We start from the raw sequence: 22987 nt of genomic DNA on the forward strand, positions 1-22987 counted from the left end.
GACTGTGAGGCTCGTGGTTACCAAACCTCCGTGCAAAGCATTGGAGCGGCCTCCTGGCATGGCCAAAGCCACTGGCTTCCCTGTGGAGACACAGGGAGCCAGGTCTGGGCTGGCACTTGAGTGTGGACTCACCTGCGCCGTCTGAGCATCACACCTCTTTGGGCAGAAAGAGGGGTGTTTTGGTTTCATTGCCCCCATGGCTGGTGTTTACGTGCCTTCTGCTTAATTGGAACCCCAGCCTGACCGTGACCCAGAGCCACTCATGGTGCAGAGCTTGCTGGGGTGCCTGCGCCGGCATGGCACTGCCTTGAGCATCTCTTAGCTCCATCTCAAAAAATGGCATCCCTGTTATCCGGGGAGGGAGGTCACTTTTGGGTGGGTGAGTGGGTGTTTTTACCAGCCGGTGACGAGCCTTACAGCTGGCATTAAAGCAACAAAGGGTTTTTGGGGAGCAGCGGAGTTAGAAAATGGCATCCCCGTGCTGGGGGGGGTTGGGGTGTGGGTTGCCATGGCGACTCGTTTATGCCTCACTGATGCATCGTGTAAATCCGTTTGGAAACGAGAAGGGCCTTTTGTCTTTGGGAGGGTTGAATGGGCCTCATTAAACCCAAGATGTGGAAAAAGGGCCTTAGAGTGTACCCAGGAGGGGGATGGGATGGGACGAGATGGGCCCGTGGGGCTCAGCAGAGGCGGTTCCCCCTGCCTGGGGGCAGAAAGGGAAGCTGGGGGGGCTACAAGGTGCCGTAAATAGCTGGAAAGTGTCTTTTTGAGGGAGGCCAAAGGAGTGAAGGAGATTGGAGGCAGTTACCAGAAAGAGTTACCTGAAATTGCCGTGTTCTGTGCTGGCCACCTCGGCTCCAAAAGAATGCAGCAGAAATAGAAGAGGTCTGCAGAAGGGCAATGAAAATAATTATACATAGATCAGCAGGGGGAAAAAAAAAGATCGAAGTCTCTTTTTAAAGGAGGCTAATAATAGAAGATCACATAAAAGAAGTGGGATCTAAAAGTGTGGGGATTCGCGTGCTTCTATTTACCCTCTCTTGCAGTGATGAGTAACTCAACTGAACGAGCAAGAAGGAGACAGATACAGATGGGAGGCAGAGGAGAGCGGGGAACCTTTTTATTCAAGCTGTAATTAACTTCCTTCCGCGAGTTATCTTTGTTCCCAGGAATTTAACAGGAGTCAAAAAGGAGAAAAAGGGTCCTCTGCCTCAGGGTGCTGGCACCGCTCTGGGACAGGGCTGTGGCTGCTGCTGGTGTACTGGGATGGTGTGCTGGGATGCGGTGGGCCATTGGGTTAAGTACGTAATTACTCTGTTTTGTCCTCAGCTCTTGAATGGTGAAGTGAGTTGGGTGGTGGGCTGTGGTGTCCTGCAGGGCTGGCCAGGGACCCCCACTGATGTGCCAGCATGTGCGGGCAGCCCTGCTGGGGGTATCGTAGGGAAAACCTGTTCCTGTCACCATGGAACGGGATGTCTGATGTCTCGTTTGAGCTCAGGGGGGACCATGCAGTTGTCCCTGTCTGATGCTGCTGCTTGACTTCAGCCACGGTACTGAGCAAGGTCCCAGTATTTGCTGCTAACCCCCTGATGTCTCGTGTGTGGTGGCAGTACAGGTTTTGGCAAGTGCAGAGGTGGCTGGCATCACCGGAGGGGCTTTGGAGCGATGGTCAGACTGAGCTCTGGAGGGACCCTCTGATGGCTGGAGCGTGACCTGGCTCTGTGGCACCAGGGGATCTGGAGGTCTCCTCCGGGGATTTCTCCTAGCTGTTAGCCAAGTGTCCTGGGCAGAGAGTCCCCTGTGCCTGGCAGCTGCCATGAAACAACGATGCTGTGCCCTAGAAAAGCAAACAAGAATAAGGCAGAGAGGCAGGCACTTTATTGTGTGTGTGCAGTTGGGCACTGGCAGCGCTCTCGCAGGTTTCGGAAGTGTTTGTCAGGAGTACGTGCCCAGTTTGTACAGGGAGTTTTGGCTTTCGAACTGGGTTTCTGTAGTTGCAGTGGCTCGCAGGAGCTGTGGTCCTGCTGGAAGGACCCGTACGCTCTCTTGGTAGGAGAGCGGTGCCAGCCTGCTCTCCAACTGACCAGGCACCAGGAAAGCGCATGGCTCCTGCATACTAGAAAATGCCACATGCACCTCGGTTATCACTGCCCTCCCCTCACAGCGCCGCGCTTTGCTGGGCATCAGCAGCCTTCCTGCAGCCTTCGCTGCCAGAAGGAGATGTCCTCTTGTAAGATAGAGTTATTTTTGGATTTCTTTGAAGAAAACAGCATTTAGCATATGTCGTCTTGTATGTATGTCAACGTTAATGCTTTAGAGCATCTCTTCCAAGGAGGAGACTGTTGTTAGATGTTGTTCTGTTTTCTGCAAAGTCTACAGTAAGGTGAGGTACATCGTGTTTCTTGGGCATGGAGGAGGGTGATGCTGCCCCAAAGATTTTGCAGTTCATGTGGTGCAAGGAATGCCTGGGCTTGGGGGGAGAGAGGTTGTTGGAAAGTGCATCAACCCATTCTTTTTAAAAAAATTAGATTTTCAGGCAATTTACTGCTCGTGCTCTCCCTGAGGAATAGCTGAAGGACTGCTAGCATGTTTGTAAAGGTGCTGATATCGTATCTGCAGGACACTTGTGTCTGCAGCTATTGCTGTGAACGTGTTAGCTTGTCCATGTTTAACTCTGACCCAGCCTGCTAGCCCAAGCGTGCCTGCATGGAGAAGAGGAGCCGGCATGGTGTGTGCATCTGGAGGAGTGAGGTATCATTCCCAGCACGAGTCCTGAGCTTGCTCTGACCAAACTCACATGGTTTTCCATTTTACCCCATGTTCCTAGGCTTGTTGATCCTCGAGCAGCAGCGGGATGGCGCAGGTCATCCCTGTGCGATGCCCACTGGGATGTGCCGGTTGCAGGAGCGCCACTGCTGCCCGAGATCCTCAGTGTGGCTGGTGCATGTGGGCCAGCCCGGATAGCTGTGGTCTTGTGATCTGGCAAGCAGTTTGCCGGGAGCCCTGCCACCCTCCCACATAGCTGCTCTTCCTCGGAGGTGAGGCGTGAGCTTCTCAGCTGCCCGTGGAAGGATGGCATCTCTCTGCTGGCGGTGGCACCGGGGTCCCCGGGCACCCTCAGTGTGCGGAGCTGTCGGGTGGGTCTGTGCCCAGCCACGTCGGGGTGGAACTGAAGGAGAAGTTGGCACCGTGGGGCTGGTCTGTGCTTGCCCGGGGACTGTGCCGGTGCTGTGGGGCAGCTTGACCTCCTGCCTAGGCACAGCCCAGGGGTGTGAGGGCTGCAGCCCCTGCCTGGACCCAGGGCAGGCCTTCTGCATATTTCAAGGGATTACAACCTCTTAACCGCCCGCTCTCCCCCTGCCAGCAAACTGCCTCCGTGCTGCCAGGGCGGCTGCCTCTGATAGCAGGCACTGGCCAAGTGCGTGGCCCTTCCAGCAGGTTCCACTTGTAGCCCTTGGGTCACTCCATCAGGCCCCACTGGTGCTTTTGGGACCCCTGAAGGGAGCCTAGCCTTCTGTGCTGTAGAGAGGGGGGGCTGCCTGCTTCGCAGGGGGTTGGGGGCCCCTCCCTGGTGGCCCCCCAACTTGGGGCAGGGGGAGAGGCTGCTCTTTAATCCCTTCTCTCTGCTCCGGCATCCCGCTGCCAACAGAGCTCCCCTTGTTTACCCAACTCGGAGGAATTGGTTTACAAGGCTCACAAATACCCTTTTCACCTTTCCCATCAGAAAACACCTCCCGAAACAATAAGGAAATTGGACGCTGCCATCTGATCGCTCCCAAGGAACCTGCGGGGCCGGGAGCTGGAGGCCGGGGGTGCAGCAGCGGGGATGCCTGGCTGGGATGTTCCTTGGCGGGTGGGCAGCCGCAGGTGCCACCCCAAAATCACCTTGAGGGGCTTTAAGTTGCTGCTAACTGTTGGAGGCTGGTGCTCCCCACCTGGCACACTGCTCAGCTGGCTGCAGTTTGCAGCAGGGGCAAAAAAAGATAGATATATATATATATATTTAAGCTTTAATGGCTATAGTTAATCTTTCCCACCACCTTTGACATCGGGAGAAAGGATGCTTGTCTGTGAGCTCCTAACTGGTGATAGTACTGATGCTAAATAAATAAAACTAGAGCTACCATCCTCATCCTCCTCCTAAGTGGTGGGGGAAGCAGAGTGGTTTGGGGGAGACACCGTGGCTGGTTGGGGTGCACCCAGCACCCACTGGTTGCCTTCCACAGCAAAGCTCCAGCACATGCCATGCAGGATTAGCCCTGAAAGTGCTGAGCAGCCACTGGTGGTGGGTCACTGTGCATCCCATTGCATGGGGCAGGCCGGGCAGGGGCTTGCTGGGGCAGGTGGTGGGCAGGGAGCTGCTCGTGTCCCAGGAATGGGATCAGAAACTGGGGTTTTGGGAGGTTACTGCTTGGAGCAGCAGGTTGTCCTTGGTGCCCTGCCACGCTGCTGGACCTGGATTCGAGTTGTCTAATAGAGTGTGTGTCTGGGGCTGTGTCCCGCGGCCTGTTTTTGTACGGGTGTCAGTCTTAGTTTCAGCATTAAGGTTGATTTGAATTTTTATTTTTTCTTTCTTTCCCCCTCCGCACCTTAAAACGGGGAAATCAAACTGTAATGTGTGGAGGATACAGCAGATCCTGCCCCCCCGCCCTGAAATTACAGTGTGTACTCTGAGGGCACGATGAATTTCCCTATTAATTTAAAAGGAGATCTGTTCATTCCTCCCAGTTAAGATAAATTTGAAGATGTGTCCTTGTAAAGACAAGTCAAGACTGTAATTCTTTTTTGCCTTCAATGGTCCTTCTGAAGTAAAATTTCTCATGCTCGGAACTTGCTGTAATACTGCGTACAGGCAACTTGTGACAATTTTTGGGTGCTTTTATTTCCTCTGCTGTTCTTGCGATAAATGTTGCTTTTCACCTTCTGTATTTTAAAGGAGAATTTCCTGGAGAGACGGATTCTTGTGTGATGGGAACTGTTGTCAGTCTTCCCTAGGATGGTCATCATAAGCTGTTGCTTGTGACAAAGCAGATTTTTTTTTGGGGGGGGGAAAAGGGAAACCTCCATGTGTGGTTAAGAGCCCAAAGAGCAGCGAGAGGGGTTTCGAAGGCATATGCGTTGGGGGTTTATCTCCACCGCTTATGCTGCCTGGACTGTCAGCTGGGAAAGAGCCCTACTTGTAGAGAGGAGAGGGAGGACGCTAAGGGGGAAATGGAGGAGAAAAAAATCAGGGAAATCGGAGGTGCAAAGGGTAAAAGACATGTGTGCGGGCAGGTGTGCAGCTGAGGGGGCGCAGTGGTGGGAGGACCACCCCAAAAAGCCCCGTGCAGCATTGCAGCTGTGTGCCGTGAAGGGCTGTCGGCTTTGGCTGGTAGTCTGTCTTGCTTGGTGTTGGTGTTGGGAGATCTGGAAGAGGTTCCTGGGCTGATTCCCAGGCAGAAGCTGTGTGCTTCCGAAGCGGAGACTGAGTGTTCGTAGAAGAAATGCGTCTCGTCATTTTATCCTTGAAACAAATAACCATAGGCCACCTTTCTGAGTTTTCTAGGATGAAGGAGTGCCAGCAGGATGTGGTGCTGGGATGTTCTCAACTGCCTTGATTGCTTTATGGCCTCTCCCCTGGTTAAAACTCAGCTTGACCTGGTGCCAGCCAGCCATGCCGTCAGCGCAGGCTGGTGTCGCGTGGACTGGTTGGTTTGCAGGTGTTGGGCAAGGCTTTGGCCAAGGAGGTGTGATAGGTCCTGCTGGTATGGAGATGGTGGATGGATAGGAGCCTTCTCCTCCTGCTCCGGCGTTGCAAGACATCTGCTTGACTTGTTTGTGGCTTCCTGTTTGGCATCTTCTGGGCAGGAGGGAGCTGGCAGGAGGGGCTGGAGGAGGGAATTTGAGTCACTTGGGAGTCCTGTGCCAGAACCTCTGACTCAGCCCAGCCGTGGAGAAACGAATGTGGGATCCAGCTGCCTCTCAGGGTGGGAACCCGTGAGCGAGCGTGCAAGTGTGCACTTGTGCTGCATGTCTGCGGGCTGGCGCGGGGTGGGGAGGGAGGGGCAGGGGCTCCTTTGCATCTCCTGCTGCACGGCTCCTGGGATTGCGTCAGGGCTCCGGCTGTGGGTGGGGGAAGCCTTTATCGCTCCCAAGGCTTTGGAAGCCGTGTGCTGGCCAGGGGCCAGCTGACCTACTTGGTAGCATTCAGGCAAAGTGCGTGGCTCACCTGCCGGCAGCGCCGGGATCGGAGCCGGGCTCCTCCGTGCCAGCAGCACGCTGCAGCATCCCACCTGCACCGAGTTTCCTGCTCTTCCATCAGGCTGCTGCGTCGCCTCCTTCCAGAAGTCACGATTTTTACAAAACTTAATCACTCCCACAAGCTTGCGTGGCAAAGGCACAGCCACTCTGCCGGCGGTGCTGGGTTTAGGATGATCCCGACTGTCCCCGCCGTGCCCGATGCCCCGTGGTGCTGCTTTGGGTACCGCCGGAGCCGGCGTGGTGGAGGGGGCAGAGCCGCAGCCAGGCATGGGGCAGATAACCCACCTGAACTCAGCTCATGGTTGAGGGGGATCATACCCACTGCCCCTCTGCCTTGCCTCCTCTGCTGCGGCTGCCCCCTCCGACCCGACGAGCTGACGGAGAGGGGCAGTCAATGTCTGTCTGTCTGTCCGTCCTGCCCATCCCTCCCGCTGTTACAGCTGGCACCGATCTCTGGAGCCATTGCCAAGGGCATCGGGGTGTGCGTGGGCTCAGGCTGTGCCTGCCTGCTCCCAGCCTGGCCGGCTGGCGTGCAGAGCTGCCGGGGCTCCTGCAGCCAGAGGCCTGGAGCCTGGGCTGCTCAGCGCTGGTGTCAGCTCCGTGGCTTCTTGCTAAGACTTGTACCAGAGCCACGGAGCAGGTTGGTCCTGTGTATTTGATCTTCCTTCTGTGGTGCCTGCAGCCCCAGCCGGCACAGCTGGCTGGTGGAGAAGCTGTCCTGTCCCCCCATCCAAGTGCCAGGGTGGGATGGGGCAGGGCCCGGCCATGTCTGAGAGCGGGAAGGGAAAGCCGCGGATGTGCAGCCTGCCAAAACACATGCTTCGGTTTTCGCCGTGCCCAAATTACATGAGGGAGTTGCAGGAGAGATAACTCTGCGGGAGCATCCATTCAACCTTATCTTCCATCAAGAACGTGCTACGTTGCCTACATCAAAGTAGATGATCTGCTGCTTCCCTCCTTGTTGCCCTAATCCTCTACTTCACACTGAAAAAAAAATAAAATCAGAGTGTTGCTCCACAATAATGAAATCTGAATGCTAATTATCAGCATATTGCCTTCCTTCCCTTTGCAATGCCCTGCCTTCCAGCCCCAAATAGCTTTCCTCCCTCCTTGCTCCTCTCCATCCGGTCCTCCCACGCTCCTGGGCACGCTGTTGAGCCTGGCTTGGTGGAAGTTGTCCTGCAGGATGCTTCCCTCCCTTCCATTTAAGGACAGGAGTTCCTCGGGGAGCCGGGGCGTGGAAGGGATCCCTCCCTGCACCCCATTGTCAGGACTTCTCCCCATACCTAATTATTGCCTGTCCCTGCAGGAAGCTCCTTGCCTGGCCGTCGGGCAGAGCCACGACGTCTCCAGCCCGCTCCACAGCCCTTTGTGGGAAGACTCCATTCCCTTTCGGGTGCCAGGCTTGGGGCTGGGAAGGGCGCTCGCCCTTGTTGTGGTGGGAGGGCTGGGGAGTGGCACCGAGCCAAGCAGGCCCCTGTTTTTGTCGGTGGGAGCCTGATCTGGCTCCTTGCGTGTGCAGCGGTGGTGAAGGAAGAGGAGGACTTTATTCTGGTGTCAGAAAACATCCTGCAGAGGGAAAGCGGTGGAGTTTAAGCATGACATAAATGGTGTGAGAGTGGGGCTCTGCACGGGGTGGGACGGGCTCCGCTGTGTGGCTAACCTCTCGCCCTCCTCTCTTCCAGGTTCATGACTGGGAAGGGGCTGGTCATCTACCCGGAGATTGGGGATAAACTGGACATTATCTGCCCCAAGGCAGAGCCGTCCAAGCCTTACGAGTACTACAAGCTGTACCTGGTAAAGAAAGACCAGGCAGATGCCTGCAGCACCGTCATGGACCCCAACGTGCTAGTGACGTGCAATCGGCCGGAGCAGGAGATCCGCTTCACCATCAAGTTTCAGGAGTTCAGCCCCAACTACATGGGCCTGGAGTTCAAGCGGCAGCAGGATTACTTCATCACATGTGAGTCGCCCTCCTCTTCCTCGCTGCCGTCCCTGGCTCAGGGGGGCCGTGGGGGCCTGGAGAGTGTCGCCAGGCGCTTGTTCACAACTTGGCCAGTGCAGAGAGCTGACACGTACGGAAAATATTTCCTGCTGGATGGGAGAAAGGGGAGGAATGTGTCACTGGCCAAGCGGGTCACCAGCCCGTATCTGGCTGCGGTGCTGTGTCCCCTGCCCTGCCTGCAGCCGGGAGCGGGAGCAGGAGCATGCCCCCCGGCCGGGGTCAGCCCTGGCAAGGAGGGGCAGCCTGTGTCTGGAGCACCATCACACCCGGAGCTTCATTTTCGCTGCCGTCTTTGCTGGAGGTGTTGCAGGGCATTTCTTGCAGGGCTTTGCCCTGCATCTGGGGAGCTCCTGGTGGGATCAGTCAGGATCAGGAGGAGCGGTGTCTGAGGAGATGCTCGTCCTCCTCCCTGGGAAGCCACCGGCGGTGCTCAGTGCTTGCTGTGGTCTAAATGGCTGTAAAATTCTGCATACTGGCCTGTTCCTCTTGTTTCTTGGAATACCATGGCTTTATGGAGTGGAGAGGGAAGGAGGGCTGGATTTTCTTGGAGCCGGTGGTCCGAGTGTGCAGGGGACCATTGCCCAGGGATGTCTCTGCCTGTGCCAGCTCCGGTGCAGATGGAGGGAGGACACCGGGGAGCTCGGCCGTCCCTCGGCAGCACTGGGCTGGGCAGTGCCTGCCAGCTCGCGCTTCCCTGGCTCATCTTCTCAGCCTCGCTCAGCACATCGCGTGTGAACCCGCGGCGGAGCAACCGGCAAAGGGCATGGTGGCCATGCGGCTCATCTCTCCCCTGGCCGTCACATGCCGTGGGCTCGCCGGCAGGCGGCTGGGTGCAGAGGTCAGCTGCCCACGTGGGAGGTGAGCGCCGAGCTGTGGGAGCTGGTGCTTTCCAGTCGGTAAACAATGTATTTTTAGCCCGAAATCTTCACCCTCGGAGGGGTGGCGAGGATGTTGTGGGCAGCGGGGGGCAGGAGGTGCTCTGTCGTAGCGCGGTGCTGTGGTGATTTGAGCAAACCCGGTGCACAGAAAGCAGCCGGGATGTGCTCCGGCAGGTCAGCCCTGAGCCCACCCTTGCTTCCTTTGTGGTAAATTTTGCTTAGTGCTTCTTAGCGTGTGGCTGAGTGCAGGGTAGTGACAAAGGGGCTGGCAGGGGTTTCTGGTTGCCTGCGCCTGGCACCACGTGTCTGTAGGAGGGGTGATGGTGGGGAGGACCTGGTGCAACAACCCACTCAGCCGGCTCAGCATGGTGGTGGTGCCAGCAGAGACCGCGGGCTGCACAGGGCTGAGTCACTGTTTGACGGGGCCGGTCTCTCTCGAGAGCTGCCATCACTTGGTCATCCTTGCTGCCCGGATCTGAGGCCGTCTATCCAGTGTCACTTGGGGGGCACAGGTGGGGTCACCAGCTTTGCAGCTGTCGGGGGTGCAGGAAAACCCTGGCTGCAAGCCCAGGTGCCCCGGGGATGGGCTGGGGATGCCAAAAGCCCTGGCATAGATCCTCGGCAGGCTCCTGTCTCCCTCACCGTGAGTAGCTGTGGCTGGTACCAGCCTGGTGGCTCTGGGACCCAAAAGGTCAGTCCGTCTGCTGTCCCTCAGCTGAGGCAAAGCTTTCCCTGCAGTGTGGGCAAAGAGGGGGGAGAAGGGGCTAAGAGCACAGCCGTGAGTCTGCCTTTTGTATGTCAGGCAAACATCTTGAAGCACTCGGTCAGTGGCTCCTCTGTGCTTAGGGGTCAAGTTCAAGCAGCAACAAGGGCTGAAAGCAGAGTCCCACCTCACGCCCCCACGCTACATCCTGTGGGACCCTCAGGCTGCAAATAGTCTCCAAAGACAAATAGATTCCCCAAAACAAGCTCAGGAGCCTAATGAAGTGCCGGGGTGGAGAAATGTGGGGTCCATTGTGTTGCAACGCAGTCCGGCAGGGAGGTGCAGGCATAGCAGGCAGGAGGATTTACCAGGCTCTGAATTGCACAAGTTTTAAGGAGCTGCTTTGCATTTCACATGAAAGCTCTTGCTTAAGTTAAATCAACCTCCTGTAGCTTTTAGTGGCGTTTCCACAAGCGGCCGACGGCACGCTGCCGAGTACAGACGGGGCTCCCCAAGAGCCCCCATGGCTTTGAGCTGGTGCCAGCTCCTGGCCAGCGCTGCCAGCACACCTGGGTCACCATTGCTCCGGCTTGTTGCAGCTCCGACGGGATGCACAGCCAGGATTTTGCAAGCTCCGCCGTGCTGGCTTGCCGGCATGGCGCAGCTTGCAAAATCTCAGCTGCACATCCCGTCGGAGGTTTGGCTGAGGCTTTTAAATGCGTTGCATTTTTGCCCAATCTTTTTTTTATGACTCTGCTACTAGCAATGTGGATCTTCTCCCATATCTAGAAGTTTTTTCTATATGTGTAATGCAATCCTGCTTTCTTCCCAAGGCGGGAGGATCTCCCAAGAGATGGCCATAAAATCCCATTTATCTTTTTATTTCCCCATCCTAGTCTCCCATTGCAGCATCTTGGAGCCTGACTAGGGCTGGAGTAGAGATGCAGTGAGTGGGGTGCTCAGAGCATCCCTGTGGGGTCCCCCCTTTCTCCGGCAGCCGGCAGTGCCCTCTGCCCCCTCCATGGACCGTTTCTGACTTTAATTTCTCTTGACTCCTCTGCGCTTTGATGCGAGCCCCCTCAGTGCTGGGAGCCAGCAGCCGCTGCCAGCTGAACTTTGGCCCCTGGGTGGGCTGAGGATGCTCCTGTGATCTGGCTGTACCCTCTGTTGAGTAGCCCCAGGAGCTCTTTCTGCCAAGAAATAAAATAGCCAAAAAAACAAAGTCAAAAGTCTCCTGAGCAGACCACCCACGTGTTGTCTTTTTTTTTCTTCTTTTTTTTTTTCCCTTTTTTTTTTTTTTTTCCCCTTCCCCTCCCTCTCCCCAAGCTTTGCCGTGACACACAAAAGATTTTTTTTCTTCTTTTTCATTTGCTGGCGGCCCTAAGCTGGGGAAGCGATGCTGAAGCAGAGGGGAGCAGGGCAGCAGCAGGACGTGTGCCGCTTGGCCCCCACCTTCCCCAGGCGGCTGGAAAGCCTCTCTGCCAGAGCCAGGGGGCTTCCTGGGGTCCCTCCCCATTCAGGGCTGCTCCCCGCCTTCGCCTTGGATATGCCAAGCTTTGTTTGGGGCCACTTTTATCATGGAGGGACACAGCCCCAGCCCTGGGCTTAACAATGAAAAAAGCTTTTGAAAGAGAACGTAACCTCTCCCCGTCCTCTCCGAAGCCTTGCACTGGGCTCCTCCGCGCCAGCCCCAGGCTTTCATTAAAAGCGTCTTTTCTCCCAGGGCTGGGCAGGGGAAGGTGATGCTTCTTCCTAAGCCTTTTTATAAAGAACAAGATGTGGTAGCTCCTGGAATGAATTCTTGCTTTTTGCCCCAAAAGAAAGTCCTTTTGGGGGTTCTTGGCCAAGCACAAAGCTGCGGGCAGGCTGCTGGAAAGGTCGTTGGGGACCCCAGGGTGGCTTATACTTGCAGAGCTGTGTGTGGATGAGAGTGCTGCTGCCATTCCCTGGGCCAGCAAGGAGGGCTGGATCGCTCGCACCGTCCTCATCGAGGCAGAAGGTGCTTTTGGCTCATCAGCAGGCGTGTGGTCGCTCCTCCCTTTGCCCCTGCAGAACTGGTAGAGAAGCTGGTTGCTTGTGAATGGCTGAAATGGGAAGGAAGAATGTGTCCAAGTGCTTAAAAATTATTTGTCCCATTGCTTTTTGGGCTAGCAGGAGCAAAAGGCAATGGGAAGATGAAAACTGAAGGCTGTTTTGGGAAGGTGCTGTCCTAGAGGTGGGCTGGGGGTCCAGCTTTGTGCCTGCAGGTCATCTGCCCCAGCTCTGAGAGCCTGACCGTGCCAACATTTCTCCTCAGCTTTGGTTTTTACCAATTTCTGATGATTCTCTCTGCTTCCTTGGTTGTCTGTGTCCCACTCAAGTAGCCTTCCCCCCGTCCCTGGTGTCTATGGTCTATGCTTCTGGGATGCTGGTGGGCAGCTCCAGGCTCCCCCCCCCCCGCCCCCCAGCTTAGCCAGCCATGCCGGTTTGGCTTTCTCCACCTCCCCTCCTAATTCACTCCAGCTCTTAATTGCATTTGCTGCTACTCTTTGAACTTGCTCCAGTTTTACTATCTCTGGTAATGAGGTGCCTAGATAGAGATGCATTAATCCTGCTGTCCTGGCAGCGGGCGGGCGGCGTGAGGAGGAGCTGCCTGCGCTCCCAACCACGCAGGAGCTGTGGATGCGGCATGGCCGTGCCCTGTCTGTGCTGTGCCACGAGCTGCTCCTCAGCCCAGTGCTGGCTTCATCCCTGGGCATGGGTCTCCAGTTCGTTTGGTTTGGTGGCTGGGAGGCACTGGTGCCATGGAGAGCGCAGACCCTCAAGCAAAGCCTTTCCAGGCAGCTGTTTGCAGATGTGATGGGCAGTGCCTTGGCCAGCCAGTGCTGTGATGGTTTTCCAGATGGGATCTCTTGCCCACCCCTCTGCCAGGTCCCTGGTCATGGCCGCAGTGCCTCTCCTCTCCTGGGAGCCTGTTTAAGGCAAGGAGACCTCGTTTGATGAAAACGCTGAAGTAAAAGTGAGGCCCTGGTACATGTTTGCCCCATAAATCTAATACATTCGCTGTTTATTGTTAGTCTTTAAGCCCTTCAATCCATTTTTGATGTAATAATGTTCGTAATCCAATCTAATGCTTTTTGGCAGCAGGATTCAGTGAGACCAGATATATTACCCTGTTTCTTTAAACCTCTTGTCTTGCATTTCTGTTTTTAGATGCAATTAGACTTAACCTGGCAAGAATTATTTGTTGTAAACCATTGCTGCGTCTGCGATGTGGGCTTTGTCCCTGGACCTTCCTGCATCAGCATTTTTCTACAGCTTGCACTTCAGTGTGGAGAAAAGGGTCACCTATGTGCTGCCAACTGCCAAAATCATCCTCTTTTTTTTTTTTTTTTTTTTTTCTTTTTTTTTTTTTTTCTTTGGGACATGTTGCCATACTTGCTTTTCTGGCTGTGCTCCTCCAGCTTCCGAAATAGCTGTTTGGGAAGACTTTAGCTCACGCCAGCATGTGTGAGAGTGGCTGCGGAGCCACTTGAGCTTCTTTTCTGCAGCCCTTGGTATTTAATCATTTCCTCCTGGTTCCTTCTTCCCTGATGAGTGCCGTGCTGGCTGCCCATACCCGATGGGTGCTGTGCTGGGGGGGGGGCCAGGCGCAGCCCCCCAGGGCGGTTTGTCAGCCTGCCAGCTCTTTGCTGGCTTTCTTTGCTGATTGCATTTGAATGTGGCCACTTTCATGTGCTCCTCATCTTCCGTCCCACAACTTGTTTGGTGAAGATGAGTTGAAAGCAAAAGTGCCGTTTGATGCTGTGATGAGAGCTATGAACTTCTGCTGATAAAAACCAAATTAACCAGCTTCCTCATTCTTCACCCAAATGGGCTGGTGCTCTGTGGATGCACGCATCCTCATCCCAACAGCTTGCAATATACCTGCGGCAACACAGAAAGCCTGGGCAAAGCAAAGCCATCCTGGTGGCGTAACCATTTGGGTTTGGGGGCTGGCTTTCCTCTTCTGTCCCTGTCCTGCTGGGAGCTGGTGGCTGAGGGTGGATGAGACCCTCTGCCCGTGGGAGATGCTGTGTGGGAGCCGGCGGGCTTGCGCTGTAGACAAACGGGTCTCTAACGGTGTCCCACTCCCAACTTCAAAGCCCGGGCGCTGGACATGTCAAACCCAAATAATGGCCCTTAGACAACACGCGGTTCCTTGTCTTGGAGGCTTGTCTGAAGACCGTGACCACAGTAAATGCGATTTTGTTGAGCCCTGTCCCTTAAGCCTCTGCCTCTTTTCTCTTCTCCTCCTCCCTCCTGACCTTTTCGGCTCAGCGCTGTCCCCGGACAGCCCCTGGCAGCTGATCTCATAGCTCAGCCTTTCACGGCTCTAATAGGGATGAAAAGCGCTATCAGAAAGGGCCAGTGTCCCGCACCCGGCCAGGAGGTAAATACCCAGCGCTTTGATCAGCTCCTGGGCCAGGGAGAGGGGGGCCCTGCCTGCAACAAAGACCGAGGCCGGGGTGCCGGTGCCCACTTAACTCTCTGGCTGCTGGGCAGCCCGGCCCCTGCCTGTACCCGGCAGGCAGCTGCCCGCAGCTCCGGCGTGGACAAGGGATCTGCCGGCTGCAGGGAGCCAGCCACCGGGCTGTGTCTGGCTGGGGAGTGGGCTGCCTGCATCCCAGGATGCTCTTCCCCAGGAGAAATGATTTCCAAGGGTGTCTCTTTAACTCTGACACGACCCATTAGCAGAAAATAAAACGTATTTAACTCCTCAGTGCTCCTGAAAACTGAGGTGACGTGCAGAGGTGACACGCAGCCTGGGCGATGGCAGCAAGGAGGTGACATCCAGCTGGCACCCGTGCATCGCCTCTCCACGTTGCTGGTGTAGGGTGCCTCCGTCTGTGTCCTGTCCCCCCCACAAAGTTGCTCCCCTTGCATCTGTGGTGGGGGGCCAGGGCTAAAACAGTCTGTTCGGTTTCATGGTGCATTACCATGGTTGTACCCCTGCCCCTGTCCCCTTCCTCCTCTTCCAGCCCCTGCTTCCCCCAGCACCTCTGCAACGGCGGGGTACAGGGACCCCAGGGAACCTCCTGGAGCTGCAGGCGCACAGACCATGGGGACCCTGCTCTTTAGCGATGGTCATCTCCGAGGGCTTCCTCTGTAATGCTGGAAGAGATTAAAAGTTGGCTTCCTTTGAACTAAACTTCCAGTAGAGACCTGAGCTTTTCCCCTGGGGTGCCCGCTGTGCTCTGCTGTGCCCATACCTACGGTGCTTTCTTGCTGCCCAGGTGCTGGGAAGATGCTTGCAGGCACCTCCACAGCTCTGCCCCGGTGTGAAAGGCTGCATCGTGTGCTGGGCTGCTGGGCAATCACTGGGCTGTGCCAGCGCGGCGGAGGATGCTGCCTCTTGGGACCAAGAGCATGCTGGGGGCTCCAAAAAGCATCACCACGCTTGGACTGTGAGACGTGCAGGGTACAAGCGGGTTTGGCGTTAAGGAATTGCAATGCGCAGTCCTTCTCCATCCCTGATTTCTCATGACGGGTGTTTTGAATGCCACTCGACAGGCTGGCTGTGCTGGGGAGGGCTGCCCAGGTTGCGTGCGGCACCTTTAAGAGCCTGCCTTTCTGGGGAGAATTGGTTTTACTGCCATTTGAAGTTTCTTTGCCCTAGGAATGATGGTTTTTCTGCTGCTGCTGTGTAATGACTGTGCTCTTTGATCCCACCTGGCAGCATGGAGTTGGTGTTAACACAGCTAATTGAGAGCCAGCTGTGGTGGGCTGGCGGGGAGCAGTGGGGTCTGGGGGTGGCTGCTCACTGCTCTGCAGGGGGGGGCAGCCATGACCTGGGGGGCAGAGAGGCCCCTTCCTCCAGCCTTTACTCAGTGAGGGGGCAAGTCCTCATGTGGATAGTCGGCTTTATTTAGCATATGTTGGAAATGTCCGAATCCCGTAAGTCAGAGTGTTGCTGGAGACCATTAGGTCCACGTGCTGGTGTCCTCCTGGAGCAGAGGGCTGAGACCACCTGCTGGGGTCTTGCTGGGACCCGAGGGCGATGTGTCAGCTCTGCAGCTGGTGCCCTCTGGCTAGGGCAGCGTGGGTGCTGCCGTGCTTGCTGCCCGGGGAGCTGTGGGCACTGCTGTGCAGAGGTGTCCGGCGAGCCCCTCCTCGCTGCTGTGGGATGTGAGCCGAGGGGGATCCTGCTCCCAGCCGGGCTCAGTCCCTGAGCGGGTGCTGCACCGGTGGGTGCGTGGCAGCACGGCCGCTCCCCTGGCAGGAGCAGTGCCTGCGCTGACTCCATTCCCAGCTGTGGGGTTATTTGCAACTCTGAGCCAGGAGTTGCACCAATGTGAACTTCCCTGCTGCCGGCAGATTCCCGATGCTTATGCAAAGCTTACCTTTAATTGCAGTAGGGTTTCCTCCCAGCTGTCCCACAGCACACCCTGAGCTCCTGTCTGTCCCTCCCCACTGCCCTGCACCTCCTCGGCTCCCCATGCTCTCTCAGGCAGCTTGAACTTGCAGAAGATTTGCACGTGGATCAGCCTCCCTGGTCCCTGATAACTTTGATTTTTCTCTGAGCCGCCTCCATTCCGGCACCTGGGCAGCGAGGGTGTAGCCTAGGCTGAGCTGTTGCTGCAGCCACTGCCCACCTCCGTGCCGCATCTCACATGTGAGGAGCTGGTGTTTGGCATTGGCCTTGACGATGGGGGGGGTGGCACTGTCCCCCTGCGTGTCCCTCTCCATCCCCGTCACAACAGATTCCTCAGTCAGGGTCGCAGATGTTTTGCTACCTAACTGAAGAGATTTACACCCTGTTAAAATGCAGTAAGTGCTTTCCTCCTCTCCTGCTCCCAGCGGGGCCCACAAATGACTCTGGCAGAGCATCAGGTGGAGAATTACATGGCACTTTTTTTCTGACCTGTAAGCAGTTGCTTAGGGCTACCGCAGAAACTGTGCAAATAATCTTTCTCTTCCACTGACGCTCTTTTTTTTTGGAAGGGGGTGGGTAGACCTGCAGGCAAAGGCTTTATTGAGCGCCCTGGTCCCCCTCCAAGCTGTGTGGGGAGCGAGGCTGTGTGTGCTCCCCGGCATGGGATGGGGACACTGGGAGCTTGCACACCTTGTCTGCGCGGATGTCTCAGCAGCGTTGGTGCGAAAGGGCTTGCAAGCAAGCAGTGGTCTTGTAACCAAGAAGTGCAATGGAGCTGTGACTCTTAATTATGATGCTAATTAGGGTTGGCTATATTTTTTTTCCATCGGAAAGCTGTTTTAATGAGAAATCAGGGGTTTTATTTAAGCATTACTTGTGTTAAAGTGTCTTTTTTTCTATGTAGTGCTTCAAGGTTTGTTCTGTCACCCCAGGGAAGCACCCTTGACAGTCCCAAAGCAGTGCTTTGGTGTGGCAGTGGTGCTGTAGCACACGAGGATGAGTGTGGGTGTGTGGTGTCCTCCCTCCTGACACTCCTTTAACTCGGCTGGTGCTGCTGGACCCTGCCCTTCGCAAATGTAGCTGCTGTTTTTTACAAGGGATGGGGCTAATGTAATAATTTTATTTATCTTTCTGGGCAGCTGACCCTGGCCAGGAGAAGGACGACTCCATCCCAGCTAGACCCAGTGCTGTCATTTTCAGTCCTGTTTCCAGAAGTGTGTTTGAACTTGGTGATTTTTCACATGAAGGTGTGTTTGCTGGAGCAGCAAGCGTGGGCTGGGATGTCTGGTTTCCCCAGGGTGTGTGACAAGTGGTCTGTCTTCTGCAGTCACGCCGTGTGTCCCCACCTTGCCACATGCTTGGGGAGGATGGAGGTGAAGCCCTGGGTTCCTCTGCTGTGCCTTGGCCCTGGATGGCAGGAGAGGACCAGAGCAGCACACCAGGTTCTCCCTTCAGCAGCAAAAATCTGTAGGGTTTTGCAACAACACAAAATAAATACTATAGTAAATTCAGCCTGAATCGGCACCACGAGGTTGTTTCCTCATGCCTTGCTTTGGAGACCCACCAGGGCTTGGCCATAGCTGCTTGCTCCCCCTTGACGGAAGGGCTCAGTCCAAGGCTGTGGGATGGATGCTGGCATTTCCCTCCCCCGTGCAGCGTGAGTCATGTTGTTTTTATATATAACATCTATTTATTTAGCCAGGCGGTTCCAGGACTGAGTGCGCAGTGCTGGTGGGTGTTAGCATCCTCCTCCTCTCCAGCCGCACTTGGGTGCTCCAGGGCTTCCCAGAAGGTTGTGGCACTTCAAGGAACCAAAATCCCTGGCAAAACCCACAGCCATAAATGGGACCTTTGTAACTGGGTTTGCCGTGTGCCCCTCCAGCCCCGCACCCTGCTCAGCGTGGGTGTACGCTGGCAGATGGGCTGGTGCAGCTGCGCCCGCAGGAGGTGGGTTGGGAGTGTGCTGCGCTGCGGCGGCTCCGGCCATGCCGGCTGAGCCCTAAGAGCCACTTCTGCTCGCAGCTCCCTGCTGCTCCAGGGTCTTGAGGCCATCAGCAAAAATGGAGCCGTGGGCTGGAGGGGGCTGTGGAGGCAATCTGCCTGCGCCCATGAAGCGGTCTGTAGCGGTGGAAGGCTTCATGGCTGTGCCAGAGGAACAGTGTGGCCATGAACCTTGGCATGCCACCACCCAGTGGGCACTGGTGTGGGTCCTGCTGCTGCTTCTCCAGCAGCCTGCAGTGGTCAACACTCGGTTCCGTGGGCGCAATGTGCCAGGACCCCTGTTCATCCCTGTGGGAGGGGAGGACACGAGCTCTGTGTCCCTTCCGTGCTGTTTCCTTGACCTCAAGAGCTGCCGTGCTGCAGGCGGAGGGAACCTGGTACGGATTGCTGTGACATGAGGAGGGCTCGGTGCTTGGAAACCCCAGCAGCCCTGGGATGGGCTGTTTTCTAGCAAACACCCACATATTTCTCTGAGTGATTTGTGGTTTTGGGACCTTGAGACAGTAAACCCTGAGGAGCAAAGAGGAGGATCCAGATAGTGAACAGGGAGGGTGTTGCTTCTGAAACTTTGGTTTGGGTCTTTGGAAGGTCAGAGCGGGAAGGTCGTGGTGCTTGCCCCCAGCTCTGAGGATCGCTGCGTGTTTCCCACCCCTTGGCAGCAGCCAGTGCCGTGCGTGGAGCAGCCCGGAGCAGAGGTTTTTCCTGCCAGAAGGGTTTCTTTGGGTAACGGAGTAGGGGATGGTGGCAGCTGCCAGGCAGGCAGGATCCCTGTTCACGGTGGTCGTCTCCTGGTGCCCACTGGAGATGGGCAGAAAGGTCCAGGGGCTGTGTGGGCTGTCTGCAGGCTGGCCCGCAATACCAGGCTCTTTTGCCTGTCCAGTATAGGTGTGGGGGGACGGAAGAATCCCAGTTGTCACTGTGGCATTGGTGGTCCTGGCTGGCTGCATGAGCCCAGCAGTGCCCTCTGATGCTGGGGCGGTGAGCTGGGGAGGGGGCAGCCCCTGCACCCCAAGCACCCGCAGGGTGTTTTTTCTTTCTGTAGCAGACTGGGAGGCTGGAGCAGCTCTTGAGCAGCCGGGAGGGTGTGTGAAACCCTAGCCTTGCACCTCCTGCAGCCGTTTAGGAACGGGACAGGGCTGGGCTGGCTAGCACACGCATTTCTGGGGCTTTAGGGCCCCTTCCCGCTGCAGCTGCCTCTGGGCTGGAAGGCTGCTGCTGGCCTCGCTGGCAGCGTGACAGCGTGGGGCTCGGCTCCCCCCGCGCAGCCCCTGCCCTTGCTCTGGCAGCTGACCCAGCGAATGTGCCGGAGCTGATGGGAAGGGCTCGGGGGTGGTGTGTGTGGGGGGGGAGCGGCGGGCTCGCCTCCCTTCAGCGGGGCCCAGCAAGGAAATAATAATAATATTAATAATAATGGTGATACCGTCAGCACAGGCTGTGTGCTGCCTCCCAGCTCAGCCGCAGAGGAGGAGAAGGGGCAGCCACCAAGCCCCCCAGGGTGGCTGTGTGTGGTGCAGCAGGCGGGTGCCTCTGCTCGGTGACTTGGAAGTGGCTCCATGGGTCCCCCCCGGAGTGCCAGCCCTGGCCAGGACGGGGGGAGGAAGGAGCCTGATGCCCAGGATGAGGCTGGGCACCAGTGCAGCACCCATACTGGTACACCACCCATACCAGCGTGGTGCTCGTACTAGTGCAGCACCCATCCCTCAGTACTGGGGGTGCATAAAACAACTTGAAAGACTTGGTGGATAGGGAAGGTGGTGTGAGCTAGATTTTCATTTTAAATAGAGTCTGGTTGTGGATTCGTGTGAGGGTCTGCTGGTGCGGTGTCTGAGCGCAGCGTGGATGTGTGAGGCACAACTTCAGGGCCATCCCTGGGTCTTTACCTGGGTCTTTGAGCCTGTTGTGAGTGTCCTGGCTGAGCTGTGGCTGCTCTGCACCGGCTGCCCCTCGGCAGGGTCGGTCGGGATCGGGCTCAGGCTGTGGGGGCACCCGGAGCCCTGGCAGGGAGCGGCGGTGGGTGCCGGCGGGATGCTGCTGCCTCCGCCTAAAGCCCTGCGGTGGAAACGTGAATCTTGGACAGGTCCGGGGGTGAGGGGGGATTGTGGGGAGGGTGTCCAGGCTGCATCCACGCAGCGCCTGGCTGCGTCTGGAGCAGGGCTGTGGTGCACAGATGGAAGAGTAATTAAGAATAATAAAAGGAAAGAGACTTGGATTCGCTACAGTCTCAGCACTTTAATTGTGCTTTGGGGCCCAAATCATAACGGAGTCCTGCTAGAGGGAATCCAGAAGAGAAACCAAACGTCTCGCTCTGTCCAGAGCTGACCATTTAAGAGACCCTTGCCTTCATCTGCTGCCAGGTATTACTTCCAGAGTCTCCCATCTGCCAAAACCCAAGTTCTCATTTGAATTATTTTTAGGGGAGGAAGAAAAGCTGCAGTGACAGTCTGAGTGCTAGCAGTGGGCAGGCAGGGTGTGACGCAGCGAGGACAGCACACTGCTGAAGGTAGAAACATGGGGTTGTTGGGACTCTCCTCCCCGCAGGGACATCTGTCCCAGATGGGTTGCATGTCACCGGGCTGGGACTTGGTGTTCTGCTGCTTTGATGCCTGAAGACCGGGATGAGTTGTGCCAGCAATTGGAGGTCTTGCCTGTGCTTCCATGAAGGCTGAGCATCTCTTCTAAACTGACAAGCAATTACATGGTTAATGGTATCAATGCTAAGTCCTCATCACTCAGCAGCCTGAGGCTTAATGCTTCATTAAGGCAAAGGCATCTAATAGCTCTCAGGGCTGGGAGCTGCCTTTTCTTTAAGCCTCAGTAGAAGTCATCTGTCCAGAGGCTGCTTTTGCTCTCCTGGTCCTGCAGCCAAACTGTTAAGTCCCGCCCAAATGGAAGCGGGGCAGGAAAATGCTCCGGTACACTCTGTGTTGCTGGGGCTGGCCAGATCGAGCCTCGCTGGTGTGGTGGAACCACACGTTGCAAACGCGGCGTGTGGAGATCACGGCCATTGTTCGAGACCTGCCATGTCCTATTCCCTTGGCTATCCCCAGCTCCCTGCCTGTCTTTGTTCATCATCTTACAGCTCTGCATCATGCTCCTGCCCTGCAGCCATCCCTCCCAGGCTCAGGGCTGCCTCTCGCCTTTCCCTGCAGCCCACTGTCATGCCTCTGGATTTAACATTTCTCTTCCCTGCGTTACCATCCATTTGTTGATGCTGGATTTCATCTGCCGTTGAGGATCAGTGGTGCCTCTGCCACCCTCCCGTGAGTGCAGCAGCAAGTACCGCAGGTGCTTTGGGCTCACCGCTCACCATGTGCCTCCTGGATCGCACGTCTCTGCTTGAGCAGTGCCGGCCAAATCGTCTGGCCTTCTGCTGGTGAATCTTACCCTGTGAAAGCCAGAAACAGAACGGGAGGATCAGCTCTCCATCTCTGACCTTGCAGTGGAGGACGATGGAGAAGCCTGCAAGTGCTGTCGCCGCAGCCCCCTGCCCATGTGCCCATGGGTCAGTGGGGACCCCCTGGCCGCAGCCCCCCTGCCCACCTCTGGACCTGCTGCTTAGCAACACATCAGTCTGTCCTGTGTGTCTATATAAAACCCACCTGAAGTTGTACTCTTTTAACCGTTTGGATGAGATTTTGACTTTTGGAAGCCCGACCAGCTGTATGGAGTATCTTGCTTTGCTTTGCTTTGGCCCATTTTGGATCTATACAGAGTGTGGCAATGTGTGTCCTTGTTTCAAGAGGCTGTACTGGAGACTATCGCCATGGTTTTTGCAAGCGTTTTACCCTTTTAGCTGCCCCTTTTTATGTTGCCTCAGATAACTGTTTCATGCTGTTCCCTTTCAAAGCTGCTTTCTCCCCTCATCATCATTATGATCAGAACAAGAAGAGGCTTCTTGAACAAAGTCCTGTGTGCGGCATGGGAGGAAGGATGCTCAGCTGCATCCTCTTGTCCGTCCCTGCGACTCCAGCTGCCATTCCTCTGTCCTCTTTGGACCTTTAATATTTTTGTCGTATCTGAATGCAATGTCTCCGTCGTCATTTTGGACAAACTGCTCTTTCCTGTTACTACCATGTGCTTCACCTTTGCAGTATCTCCTGGTTCCTCACACTTGAGACATACTTTGTAAATCGTTCTGATCTAACTAGGTTGTTACCTTAAAAATAAGACCTCATGAGGTCTCGCTGGTTTTTACAGACTGCTCTGTTTTCCCCTGCTGCGCTGTGTTGCAGTGTGAATGGGTGAATTCTGTTTGAGATGGAGCAACCCCATGGCATGCTGCTAGGAAGCTGGGAAGCTGCTCATGCAAGTGCTTCAGGGCCATGAGCTGGGACGTATCGGCTTATTTCAATCCCAAACCAGTGCCTCTGGCCTGGGAGAACTGGGCTGCTGTGCCTTCTGCCGGAGTTGGCTCCATGAGGTGATTTTATGGGGAGTTTGAGCTCAGGCCCCTGCTGTTCAGGTTAAGCAGAGCTTGTGCTGTTAAGGGGCGTTTCTCTGCTTTCCCAGGCGTTTGCACTGGGATTTGTGCTGACAGTGCTCCTGTCAAAACACCCGCCAGCGAATCCCAGATGCGTGGATGTTAGCTCCGTCCAGGGAGCTGCTGGCAGGCGAAACCCCGCCACGGGAGAGGTGATACCTCAGCAAACGACCCAATGATTTTCTGATTAGTAAAACATTTGGTGGTGTTTCACACGAGAGCCTTGATTGCACAGAAGCGTTTGGACAGAGCCGATGGACTTTGAGCCTGCATTCCGGCATGATCC

The 22987-nt window shown here is 56.0% G+C and overlaps 1 protein-coding gene across 1 annotated transcript in view; it reads left to right on the forward strand.

Moving 5' to 3' along the window:
* Positions 1-22987, forward strand: part of EFNB1 (ephrin B1) — a 54820-nt gene that overhangs the window by 22983 nt on the left and 8850 nt on the right. The window contains exon 2 of the mRNA XM_055727513.1: positions 7926-8203. Within this exon, the coding sequence (XP_055583488.1) occupies positions 7926-8203 (278 nt within the window). The remainder of the gene's footprint in view (positions 1-7925; positions 8204-22987) is intronic.

Source organism: Falco cherrug, chromosome 15 (genome assembly GCF_023634085.1).
Source record: "Falco cherrug isolate bFalChe1 chromosome 15, bFalChe1.pri, whole genome shotgun sequence".
Taxonomy (NCBI): domain Eukaryota; kingdom Metazoa; phylum Chordata; class Aves; order Falconiformes; family Falconidae; genus Falco; species Falco cherrug.